General features: G+C 35.3%; 1 protein-coding gene across 1 annotated transcript; it reads right to left on the minus strand.

The window, feature by feature from the left end:
* LOC107821881 (uncharacterized) lies at window positions 1–8,974 on the minus strand. Its single transcript, XM_016648340.2, has 6 exons — window positions 8,292–8,974; window positions 1,425–1,686; window positions 1,303–1,339; window positions 1,061–1,166; window positions 701–811; window positions 1–370 (listed from the first exon to the last, which is right to left on the minus strand). Exons 1-6 carry the CDS (start codon window positions 8,475–8,477, stop codon window positions 254–256), a joined length of 819 nt encoding a protein of 272 aa, XP_016503826.1. The 5' UTR covers window positions 8,478–8,974; the 3' UTR covers window positions 1–253.
* Window positions 8,975–13,128: the final 4,154 nt, after the last annotated feature.

The following is a 13,128-nucleotide window of genomic DNA, read 5'->3' on the forward strand; positions in this document are numbered from 1 at the left end:
GGATTTAAAGTAAATATTATACAAACTTATGTTCATTAGCTTTAGAATTTGAGAGTGAGGACTGTCCAGTTTAGTCAAAAATCAAATGGAAGCTGAAGTGGCAATTAGGTAAAAGCTAAATGTTTATGAATGCATAATGTATACAAATATTTAATCCCATTAATCACAAGCTGTCTTATTTCCGAGAGTGTTACCATCTCGATTAGGTTGGAACTCCTTGAAAAGGAGCTCTAAATAATTAGTAATTACTTGCTCAGGCTTCATGAATAGGAACTAATGGCATTTTGCCTCCATAAATCTCCGGTAGCTGGCTTTCATCAATGTCTTGAAGTAGAGTTGTCATGAGTCGTTTGTCTTCCACAAATGTGATCTGAGAGTAAGGATAGAAATTAATTTGGTGAATATAATCCAACACAAGGTTTAACCAGTAACTTAATGAGGCAATCCTTGACTACAACTGCACAGTGGCGAAGTCAGGAAATTAAATAAGGGTGTTCAAATATACCCTTTGCTAGTGGGTTATGCAAGGGTATTCAAAGTCTATTTTTTTAATCAATGACAAGTAATATTTTATGTACATAATGTAATTATTCGACGAAGGTTGTTCAATTGACCACCCTTGACCACACATAGTTTCGCCCCTACAACTGCAGCTTGACTAAACTCTAACATTGTTTCATCAACAATTGTAGAGACTCACCTTCTTTTTGGTCTTGTTATCAATAAAAGGATACACAATTTTCCACATGGCCCAGAATAGGTAAGGAACATGAACTACAAATAGTTTTCCAAGTCTTTCAGGGTAGCAATCCTGCAAATAAAGAGTAGTAAACTTCAAGATTATGGACTACAAGGAGAAAAATGAAAAGGATTTCACTTACATATACGGGTAGTGAAGCGCTTTTACACTATCACTATATTTAGCATGTTTTAACTTTTAATAGGTAAACTATCTTGTTTTTCAGATTACTGATTCTTTAGGTGATCTGATAGTATAAAAAAGACCTTATATTGTTTTTAAATAGAAGTTAAACTCAATGATTATAATGATTGATTAGACCTGTAAAATGGATAGAGCCCCAATGTATGCACGAGCATCGCTGTTCGCATAGCCAAAACTTTGGAGATCTCCAATTACCACAAACTTTTCCCTACCTGGTGAAGTCCTGATTCATAAAGAAAAATCCCAAGATAAAATAATAAAAATATCAAACTTGCATGATCTCGACAGACTTGGAAGCTTCTTTGAAAAGGCGAATTAAATTTGCCAAGTGAGAATATTATATTAATTAGATAGTGTACCTTGAACACAGTTTGTCTAAAGCCAAGACCACAAATCCTGCAAATCAGAACAAAGTCTTGACTTTAAATTAAGCAACAGGCGAAATGGAACGGAATAAAGAGAAAGAAAACAAAATTCATACGTTTGAACTCGTCAGGACCTCCTAGTTTATTTTGAAAATGTCTGCCACCTAAAACGACAGCAATAGGGTGTCCTTGTTTGTCGACTCCTTGCATGAACATTTTGTTGTGTGCTATCTGGTTTGGAATCTCACTCGGTGAAATCGAGCCATTTGGTGCAATGTTTTTCCTCCATTTTAGGCATTTCAACAACATTGCCGAAGCTTTGTCTACGTCCATATCCCTAGCTCGAAGAAACCTTCTTATCTCAAAATCATCTACTTCCTGAAAACAATTGTCGTAAAAAAAAGTGATAAAAAAATGGACTCAAAGCCTAACTCATCAAAAAACTAGCTCGTGAGGTGAGCATCTGTTAAAGTATAAAAGGGTAGTTTAGTCATTTCCTATTTAGTTGTTAAGTTAGTTAGCTTATTTAAACTAACTCCTTTGTAAACAGAAGTTTAGTTTTTCATTTTTCTAATACAATATAGAATGCTCCGCCTACTTTCTCTCTCTACTCAAACTCTCTGCTTCATCCTCTTCATCTCCATATCAATTACATCTTCGTCTTAGCTGAATTATAACATGGTATCAGAGCAGTACAAGCTACAAAACTGAAGCTTGTAAATCGATCAAAACTTAGTTGCAATTCTAGTGAAAAATCTGGTCACTGAGGGTCAAGAATCCACGGCTATCACTGATGAACAATCGAGGGCAAATCCTGCAAATCTGGGCACAGGAGAGCAGAGTACTCAAAATTCTGGAAACTGAATTGCAGGATTGGACTACAATCATCCACTGTTCTTGTTACCAACTGATGTAAGTGGTATTCAAATAATTTCATTTCAATTGACAGGGATTGAAAACTATTCAATCTGGAATAGATCTATAAGAGTAGCATTACTAGGAAGAAACAAATTAGGCATGGTTGATGGGACATGCAAGAAAGAAAACTTTCCAATAACCATGGGAAATCACTGGGAGAGAGTCAATGCAATTGTTCTGTCTTGGATAATGAATTCTGTGGCTAAGGGGCTGTTAGGAGGAATTATGTATGCCTCTAGTGCTCAAGCTGTTTGGGAAAATTTATTAGAAAGGTTTAATAAAATTGATGGGTCAAGAACCTTCAACCTACACAAAGAAATTGCAACTTTAACTCAAGGGACTACCTCAATCTCTGTATACTTTTCAAGACTGAAAGATTTGTGGGAAGAGTTTGAGGCATTAGTGCCTGCTCCTGGGTGTGATTGTGAAAAATCAAGAAATTTTGTGTTATATTTACAAAAATTGAAATTGTATCAGTTTTTTATGGGGATAAATGAGTCATACTCACAGACTAGAAGTCAGATTTTAATGCGAAGTCCATACCTACAGTGAATCAAGCATATGCAATGATAGTTAGTGATGAAAGCCAAAAATCAGTTGCAGCTGTGTCTGGTGTGTTAGGAACTAATCCTAATGCAATTCTTGGTAGTTATGATATGGCTATATACTCAAGAAATGGTAATAATCAGCCTCAAAGATTCAAGAAAAATTACAACATACAATATGACTTTTGTAAGCTTAAAGGACACAGCAAAGAAAACTGCTACAAAATTGTAGAGTATCCTGCAGATTTCAAGTTCAAGAAGAAAAATTCTGGGGTTCACTATCCTAATCATAGTGCAATTGCAGTCAATGTACTCAGATAACTCTCAGATGGATCAGAATAATCCTATGACATTCAACTATGGGATGAACACAAATGTGGTAGAACAGAATGCAAGTAAAGCCAAGTGCATATGGTCTATCATGTGAGAGTGCTGTTGGAAATCAATTAGGAAACTACACTTTCACCAAGGATCAATATGATCAAATTGTCCAGATGCTAAACAAGATTTCAATACCTTCATCAGACAACTCTGCAGCAAATTTGACAGGTACTCCTAAAGCTCTACTAGTCTCTGATGAAACTTATGATTGGATTATAGACACTGGAGCTACAAATCACATGGTGTCTGATATTAACATGTTAGATAAATCCTCAATAAAGATTGAAAAACCAAAAACAGTCTTCTTACCAAATGGTGATATAACACAAGTCACACACATAGGTGCAAGTTCCTTATCAGATGAGAATACAATTTCTAATGTATTTCATATGCCACAATTCAAATTTAATCTATTATCTGTGTCTAAGGCTACTAAGGACCTAAAATGTTCAGCAACCTTTTTCCCTGATTTTTGCTTCTTCCAGGATCTCTTCACTGGGAAGATGAGGGAGATTGGTAAGGAAGAAGATGGGCTCTACATCTTACTAAGACAAATAATGGAGAAGAATAAAAGGATTGCATTAGCAGCCTCAGAAGTTGGAAATCTAAACAAGCAGCTAGATGTGGATCTGTGGCATAAAAGACTTGGTCACATGTCTATTTAAGGATTACAGAAAATCTTACATGTTAGCTTACCATTCATTAGAGAAAAGATAAGCAAATGCACTGTATGTCCTTGTGCTAAACAAACTAAGCTGCCTTTTCATTCTAGTAGCATTAAAAGTACCTATTGTTTTTACATGATACATACAGACTTGTGGGGACCTTACAAAGTGAATACATTTGATGGTAATAGATATTTTCTTACAATAGTTAATGATTACTCAAGAATGACTTGGATATTTCTACTTAAACAGAAATCCGATGTGTTTCTATCTTTACAACATTTCCTTATGTTAAAAATCAATTTGATAAGTCAGTAAAAATTATAAGAACTGATAATGACACAGAATTTATGAACTCAATGTGTGATAATCTGTTCAAGAACTTAGGGATTATTCATCACAGGACTTGTGTTTATACCCCTCAGCAAAATGGAGTAGCTGAGAGGAAACATAGACATATACTTGAAGTAACCAGGGCCCTTAGATTTCAAGCTCAAATTCCAATCAAATACTGGGGTCACTGTGTGTTAGCAGCAGTATATTTGATAAATAGGATGCCTAGTTCAGTCATAAGTAACATGACACCTTATGAAAAATTATACCAGAAGAAACCTCCTCTAGAACATCTTAGGGTGTTAGGTTGCTTATGCTTTGCAAAGGTTGTGCAGGAACATGATAAACTTATGCCAAGAGCTAATAAGGCTGTTCATATGGGATACTCAGAGGTCCAAAAAGGATATATTTTATTTGATATTGCTAATCAGTCTTTCTTTGTTAGCAGAGATGTGACATTTAGGGAAGACATATTCCCTTTCAGTTATAGAAACAAAACTGCAGCACAGTCCTTATTTGTAGATCCTACTCTGCATAAAGGGATAATACTAGATGTTATACCTGAGACTAGTCTTACAAACAACCTTTCAAACACTATGGTTCAACAACAAAATCAAGACTTTGAAGTAGCAGAAGCAGATACAAATATACCTTCACCAATCACAGATGTTCAGGTATACTTTCAACACTTAGAACAAACTATGACAGATCAACAAATACCTCAACAGACTCAACCTCAACAAATGATTGTCAGAAAATCAACAAGAGACAAAAATCCACCTATATGGATGAAAGACTTTGTATCACTAATATTCACAGAGATGAACCTTATGCAATAAACAAATATTCCCTCCGTTTCAATTTATGTGAACCTATTTCCTTTTTAGTCCGTGCCAAAAAGAATGATCCCTTTCCTTATTTGGAAACAAATTACCTTTACACAATGTTTTATAGCCACACAATATTTTATGTGCCTCATTTTACACCACAAGATCCAAAGTCTTTTCTCTTTTCTTAAATTCCGTGCCCAGTCAAATGGGTTCACATAAATTGAAACGGAGGGAGTATCTAGGATATGATCAACTATCACCCAAATATCAATCCTATATGAGTGTGTTTTCTTCTGTTATTGAGCCTGCAAACTATTTTGAGGCAGTAAAAGATCCTAGATGGGTGGAAGCAATGAATGAAGAAATAAAGGTACTTGAGAACAATAATACATGGGAAATTGTCACACTACCAGAAGGTAAGAAACCTATAGGGTGCAAATGGATCTTCAAGATCAAATACAAAGCTACAGGTGAGATTGAAAGATTCAAGCTAGATTATTAGCAAAGGGGTACAGTCAAAAGGAGGGGATTGATTACCAAGAAACATTTTCACCTGTAGTGAAAATGGTAACTGTTAGGACAATTTTGGCTTTAGCAGCAGCAAAACAATGGCATATACACCAAATGGATGTGTATAATACCTTTCTTCAAAGAGATCTTCGTGATGAAATCTACATGGATTTGCCACAAGGATTTTCAAGTCAGGGGGAGAATAAAGTAGTATGTAGACTAATCAAATCCTTGTATGGGCTTAAACAAGCACCAAGGCAATGGAATGCAAAGTTATCAGAATCTTTGTTAAATTTTCAGTTCAGATAAAGTCAATTTGATCACTCTCTATTTATAAAAAGGACAAGTGAGGGAAGTGTAATGGTACTAGTCTATGTTGATGATATGTTAATCATAGGAGACAATTTGAAACTAATTGAAGAAACTAAACAATCCCTGCATAAAGCTTTCAAGATGAAAGATTTGGAAGAGTTAAAGTATTTCTTAGGTATTGAATTTGCAAGGTCAAAGCATGGAATTATCGTGCATCAAAGAAAATATGCACTAGAACTCATATCTGAAGCTGGATTGTCAGCACCTAAGCCTGTTGTAACTCCTATAGACACCAACATGAAGCTCACATCAAAAACATATGATGATCGTATTGGAAAAGGTATCAAATCTGAAGAAGATCCTGTCACTGATCAGCAAGCTTACCAAAGATCATTGGGAAACTGTTATATCTAACAGTAACAAGACCTGACATATCATTTGGTGTATAAACACTAAGTCAATTCCTTCAACAACCTAAGAAGTCTCACATGGATGCAGCATTGAGGATTGTAAGATATATAAAAAATCAGTCAGGTCAAGGAATACTTTTATCCAGCAAATCCAGCAACATTATTACTGCATATTGTGATGCAGATTGGGCTTCTTGCCCTCTTACCAGAAGATCTGTAACAGGATTCCTTATTAAAATTGGAGATTCTCTAGTTTCATGGAAATCTAAGAAACAAACTACAGTCTCTAAGAGTTCTGCAGAAGCTGAATACAGAAGCCTAGCAACAAGTGTAGCAGAGTTGACTTGGCTCAGTGGACTACTGAAAGAAGTGGATGCAGACATTAAACTACCAGTTGAAATATATTGTGACAGCAAAAAAACTATTCAAATAGCTGCTAATCCTGTATATCATGAAAGGACCAAACACATAGAAATAGATTGTCACTTTATAAGAGAAAGAGTTCAACAAGGTTTGGTAATCACCAAGTATATTGCAACAAAGGACCAGCCTGCTGATCTCCTTACAAAAGGGCTTAGTAAAGTTCAACATGAATATCTAAACTCCAAGCTAGGTGTTTTAAACATCTTCACACCACCTAGCTTGAGGGGGAGTGTTAAAATATAAAAAGGTAGTTTAGTCATTTCCTATTTAGTTGTTAAGTTAGTTAGCTTATTTAAACTAACTCCTTTGTAAACAGAAGATTAGTTTTCACTTTCTAATACAATATAGAATGCTCCACCTACTTTCTCTCTCTACTCAAACTCTCTGCTTCATCTTCTTCATCCTCTTCATCTCCATATCAATTACATCTTCGTCTTAGCTGAATTATAACAGCATCTCTCAAAACCACATAACGAGGCAACAGTCAATTCCCTTAATCAATGCACGACATTTAACACCTCCCTCATGGCTAGAGCGGGATATTTGGGGCATGGACGTATAACAATCATTGAACAAATCAAGAACATAGATGACTCTAATTCAAATACATGATTTAGAATAATGAAGATTAGGCCAAATTCAACTGTAAAAGCTAGTTCCTGAGGTGTATATTTTCCTACAACATCTCATTTCCTTTTAACTAACTAGAAGTTGTACAATTATAGTATCTTTGGCCAAGCTTTTTCAAATCTAAAAGCATCTTTTTTTAAGTTGAAATGTTTGGCCAAACTTTTGGAAAATAAAAATGCTTTTGAGGAAAAGCAGAAGCAGTTTTGGAAGAGAAAAAAATAGTTTCTTCCCAAAAATACTTTTTTGAAAAACACTTTTGACAAAAATATATTTAGAAACACTTTTTAAAAGCTTGGCCAAATATTAATTGTTGCTCAGAAGTGCATTTTAAATTAATTACTCAAACACAAACTATTTCTCAGCAAAAATACTTTTTAAAAAAAGTACTTTTAAGATAAACCACTTCTCAAAATAAGCTGATTTTAGAATCTTTCCAAACAAGCTATTAAAAACCTCTCTCTTGCTCTTGATCATTTTAACATAGAAAAATCTTAATGTTCTACACGTCAACGGAAGGAAGGAAAGTAATAAAGAGTTACTCCCTGCATTTAACTTCCCTTAATATTATTTTCTTATTAGCCCGTTTTAAGATAAAATGATATATTTTTATACTTCCTTAATAACAAGCTTTTGCAACCTTCAAATGTTATATCATATTTATGAGCACAAGTTTCAAAAATATGAGTATAACAACACAAAAATTATGATATATTTGAGATCTTTTTTCTTTTAAACTTTGTATCAAGTTAAACGATGCCAAACAAATTGAAACGGGAGTACAATATCCCTCCGTTTCCGTTTATGTGAGCCTATTTTTTTTGGTCCGTTCCAAAAGACCTCTTTCTAAATTTGGAAACAATTTATTACCAATTCTATCCATAGCGAGAAGTTTTTATAACCACACATATAATGTGGATACTTTTTTGAGTTGTTTAGAACCACAAATTTAAAAGTTTAACTTTTTCTTAAACTCCGTCAAATATGTTCAACTAAGTTATAAATTGTAAGAGAGGGAGTACAATTTACCTTGGAAGAAGGATCTTGCTTTTCGACAAGAGCTCTCATGAGGCGAATCTTGTTCTTCTCTTCTTCACTGATTTTGTCATCACATTTTACTTGTGTTACTAATTCTCCTTCTTGCTGCAATTTTGTTTCAAAATGAAGTCCATTATCGTTTAGCTCCTTGGCTAATGCCTCAACCTTTCCCTCCATCAATTTCTTTCTTGCACCAATTACTAGCAGGAGAAATACACAAGGCACAGAAGAAGGTCCCAATTTTCAAGATAACATAATGTTCTGCTTCAATTTATGGCTAACTTGGAGGAGGAAATTGAAAAGAGGAATATAGGGAAGCTACAAAAATTAAGACTGTCTTAATGAGTAAATCAAATGGGACCGCCGTGGATGTAGTTGACTAATGAATTATAGGGACCAAATACTATTAAAATCGTAGATATGAGCCAGTGTAAATGATAAGATCTCTCTATCCTGTATTAGAGAATGCAAAAAATTCTGATTGAGAGCACGAATCCGAATTAATCGATTCTGAATAATCTCAACAAGATTGACGCACTAAGTAACAATATCAAGAGACAAATTTTCAATGAAAAAGTATAAAATAAAAGAAAAATAATAAAATCGGCGAAAACCCACAAAGTAGGGTCTGGCAAGTAGAGTACACACCTTACCAATAAGTTTTGATAAAGCCATCTAAAAGGAGGAGCAGTAGCACTCACAGATAAATAAGACAATTAGAGTGCAAATAGATAGTTTCAAGTACCTTGGATCGGTTATTCAGACGGAAAAGGAGTGCAAGTAGGACGAAGACGGAATACCTCGAGTGCAAATTTGGAGTTGAGCCGACTGAAGCGGGAGTTGAAGTGAGGCTTGACTCTCAAGTCATTCCCAAGAAAGATAGTTTCAAGTACCTTGGATCGGTTATTCAGGGGATCGGGGAGATTGACGAGGATGTCACACACCGTATAGGGGTGGGGTGGATGAAGTGAAGGTTAGCGTCGGGAGTTTTGTGTGACAAGAAAGTGCCACAGTTACTAAAAGGTAAGTTTTATAGAACATTAGTTAGGCCTGCCATGTTGTATGGAACTGAATGTTGGCCGGTAAAGAACTTACACACCCAGAAGATGAAAGTAGCAGAGATGAGGATGTTAAGGTGGATGTGCGGGCATACAAGGATGGATAAGATTAGGAATGCAGATATTCGAGAGAAGGTGGGTGTGGCCCCCATGGAGGACAAGATGCGGGAAGTAAGACTCAGATGGTTTGGGCACATTCAGAGGAGGAGCACTGATGCACCGGTGAGGAGGTGTGAGCGACTGGCTGTAGTGGGCACGCGGAGAGGTAGAGGGAGACCTAAGAAGTATTGGGGAGAGGTGATCAGACAGGACATGGCGCGACTTAGGATTACTGAGGACATGGCCCTTGATAGGGAATTATGGAGGTCGAGCATTAAGGTTGTAGGTTAGGGGAGAGGGTGAATATTTCTACAGCACAACTGAGAGAGACTATCTAGTTAGGAGTTAGACTAGGAATGTCATGCAGGGCTTTACCTTCTAGTTGTACTATACCAGCCATCTAATTCGTAGTTCGTATTTCGTATCCTGTATTTCATATTTCGTATCCCCTATATATTGTTGTTATTTTATTACGCATTTTTATGGTACTAATATATTATATCCTATTGCTTTTTTTGAGCCGAGGGTCTCCTGGAAACAGCCTCTCTACCCTTCGGGGTAGGGGTAAGGTCTGCGTACATATTACCCTCCCCAGACCCCACTTGTGGGATTATACTGGGTCGTTGTTGTTGTTGTTGTAGAGTGCAAATAGATAGTAGCAGAAGTGGGTAAGAAACTATAGACCAAGATAAGTTGAAATAATAATATCGAAAAATGTTGCATTACTTTAATATAATAATGGCTTGTTGTAATACTTAATATTTCGAAGAAGATAACTTGTAAGCCGCGATAAGTTGTTGATTTAGATACTTTTCAATATTGGGAATAAGAACAGTAAAAGTTAAATATATAAACAATAATGTGGGCTCGTATTAGTTGTTAGGATATAAGTGAGGTAAAAAAAAAAAAGCTTCCCTACCCATGTAAGGAAACAATTCATTATTAAATAATTCCATTTTCTAATTTTCTAATTATTACGATGATCCTCACATCTTTAAGGAAAAAAGGGCCCCTCAAAAGTTGGAGCTTCAAGCAATTGCTTTACTGGCTTTATAGTCGAGCCACTCATGACCATACGATGGTAAAAAAAAAAGGTATTATCACTTTTAGCCCACGCCAGAAACTATTTATATTTGGTATAATATAAATAGTATAAAATTTGTATAATTTTTGTATATACCATACAAAATATATATATATACAAAAATAATATTTTTTCCGGCTATTATTTTGAGAACGGCTATATAGTGTCATTTTCCTTAAAATGATGCTAGATAAAGGTAGAACTAGAATTTAAGTGCACCTTTTAATATATATTTTTAATTTTTTTTGGGTGTACGTGTTTGTTTTCGTGTTCATCCAACATAACTTGAAATTGAGGGTATTTGATATTTGCTTGGAAGAAAGATGTTGCTTTTCAACACGAGGTCTCATCCACATGTTAAAATGTTAGATCAGATCTGCCTCTAATATTAATGCAGGCAATTGGAATCCATATATTCTGGAAAGCTATACTGTACATTTATACGAGTTGGCTGGGAAGTGAGAGTTCACCTACTTACCTAACTCATAGTATAGCTTTAACTAAGAGTCTAAGGCCACTTCATTGAACCCCTTTTTGCATTCAATGTTCATGTTCTATGAGTGTAATTATGAATTTGTTGCATTTGGATGTATATATTCAAAGGAGTAACCATGATAATTTTGATCTGTTTTCTATAGATCTAACGTAGATCACAACCAAGTCGCACCCTCCCTAAATGGAGGAAAAACACTAGAAATTTAGGGGAGTTTTTGAAAAGCTAATTATTAAAGAAGTCTTCGAGAAAAATTTGAGAAAAGTTGTGTGTCTGAATTATTTCTGTTTTCTTGTTTCAAAATTATTGCTTATTTTCAGGTAGAGACCTAAATCTCGGGAAATCAAAATTTGCTTTTTCCAACTAAACAATATTGATTTTTAGTTTCGAAAAAAAGGTTTTGAATTTTTATCATTCTAAAATGAATAGTTAATTCGTATAACTCTGAAGTTGAGAAATACACATCTACCATGGTCCTGGTTAACGGATGTGAAATATTTTCCTATAACAAATTATATTTAGCCTTTGATTAGCACTGGAATTATATTAAAACATCAAATTGCTGAAACGAAAAGAACTAACATCAAATATAAACAAAACTCAGTCTCCGTTCTCAACTCTTCCTACACTCGTTACAAGTATTAATTGGAACCCAATATTTACACCACACCAATAAATACATGACATGTATTTCCTAATACATGGCATCCAAGGAGATGGCAGAAAGAACACAACGTATGGAGATTTTCTGGCCAATATGGGAAATTAGCTGAAGACAGATTCTCTTGGCACGAATGGGAGCACGTAGGCGCACGTTGAGGCAAGTTAACCAATTTGGTAAAAGAGAGAGAATGACGTTGGAGAATACAAGAAGGGAAAGTTCTTTGCTTATGGAGAATTTGGCCAGTTTTTGTCATGTTAGAGGCACCAGGCTTTAACTTTCTATTTCAAGTTCCAAATTACCAGAAAAAGAAGCAAATTTAGAAAAGAAAGACAAAAAAGAACAAACAAAGGACACAAGTTAGAACGAAAAACAAAAGGAGAACACATCATGTGCACTTAATGGCAATTTGATTACTGTTGGCCAGTAGAGGAAAGCAATTAATGCAATCACAATGTTGATGCAATCAAAAGATCTGGCAAGTGTAAAAAAAAAAAAAAAAAAACTACGGGTAACCGTCTATAAAGAATGAGATTAGTAATCTAATTACTTGCTAGAAAAGGTTAAATTACACTTACAACTTAAAACTAAATCCTTTTTCTTGGTGGCAGGGTTTCGGGATCACAAGTAAGTTCTAGCATATGTAGATTATGGTATACATAGCATAATCATCAACAGATAAATGCAGCATGGACTTTTTTGATAAGGTATCAAGTCAAGTGAGTTTTACGAAAGCCAGAAGAGGTAACATCGACCCTCCTCATAACTAGACCATCTCACAAGCAAAAGCTCAGCTCCAGATCAAAGTAGTGCAACAACAATTCAATGCTCAAGTTTGATCAAAGAAGGCATTTGATGCAAAAAACAAGTCGAAGCAGTAAATTAGCTCCCAACTTTCAAGCAGATGTTCGCCTTAGAAGAAGATTATTGAAACACCCATTGTCAAGCAGCCCACAGCCACCCAAGGACTCAACCGCTCACCTGCCACATCAAAGCACACTATATTTAGTAACATCTTGTCAAATCAAAGCATTCTGGCTGTATGAAAGGACAAAAGATTTACTTGCTATGGTACAATGACGAAATAATATCCCTGTTTTCTGTTGTTTGCTCTCTACACCAACAACCCTTATTTTTTGCCCCCGATTTTTCAATACACGCGTGTTTGGATAGATAGCAAGGTATTTGCAATATCATATACTCTTTAATCTCAAAAAATCCTTTCGCTCTACTTGCATATACTGTCAAAGTTTAGGTAAGGGCTAGAAGTTCAAGATAACTTCTATTTTATTGAAAATGTAATGGACATTTTATAAAAGAATATCATCCAGAGAGTGCTTGTGTCTGCCTTCTGAGTTTTGAAAAAAAGGTGGCCACTCAGAAGATGTTATGAAAAAGCTTCCGGAAAGAAGTAGGAGCGAAAGGAAACAGGA

This window comes from Nicotiana tabacum, chromosome 6 (assembly GCF_000715075.1).
Source record: "Nicotiana tabacum cultivar K326 chromosome 6, ASM71507v2, whole genome shotgun sequence".
In the NCBI taxonomy this organism is placed as follows: Eukaryota; Viridiplantae; Streptophyta; class Magnoliopsida; order Solanales; family Solanaceae; genus Nicotiana; species Nicotiana tabacum.

Excerpts from the sequence above, each read along its gene's own strand:
- LOC107821881 (XM_016648340.2), bottom strand. The coding sequence starts at position 8,477 with ATGGAGGGAAAGGTTGAGGCATTAGCCAAGGAGCTAAACGATAATGGA. Across the intron at positions 812-1,060 it reads GGGCTCTATCCATTTTACAG|GATTGCTACCCTGAAAGACT; the intron begins GTCTAATCAATC and ends CTTTATTTGCAG. Across the intron at positions 371-700 it reads ATAACAAGACCAAAAAGAAG|ATCACATTTGTGGAAGACAA; the intron begins GTGAGTCTCTAC and ends CCTTACTCTCAG.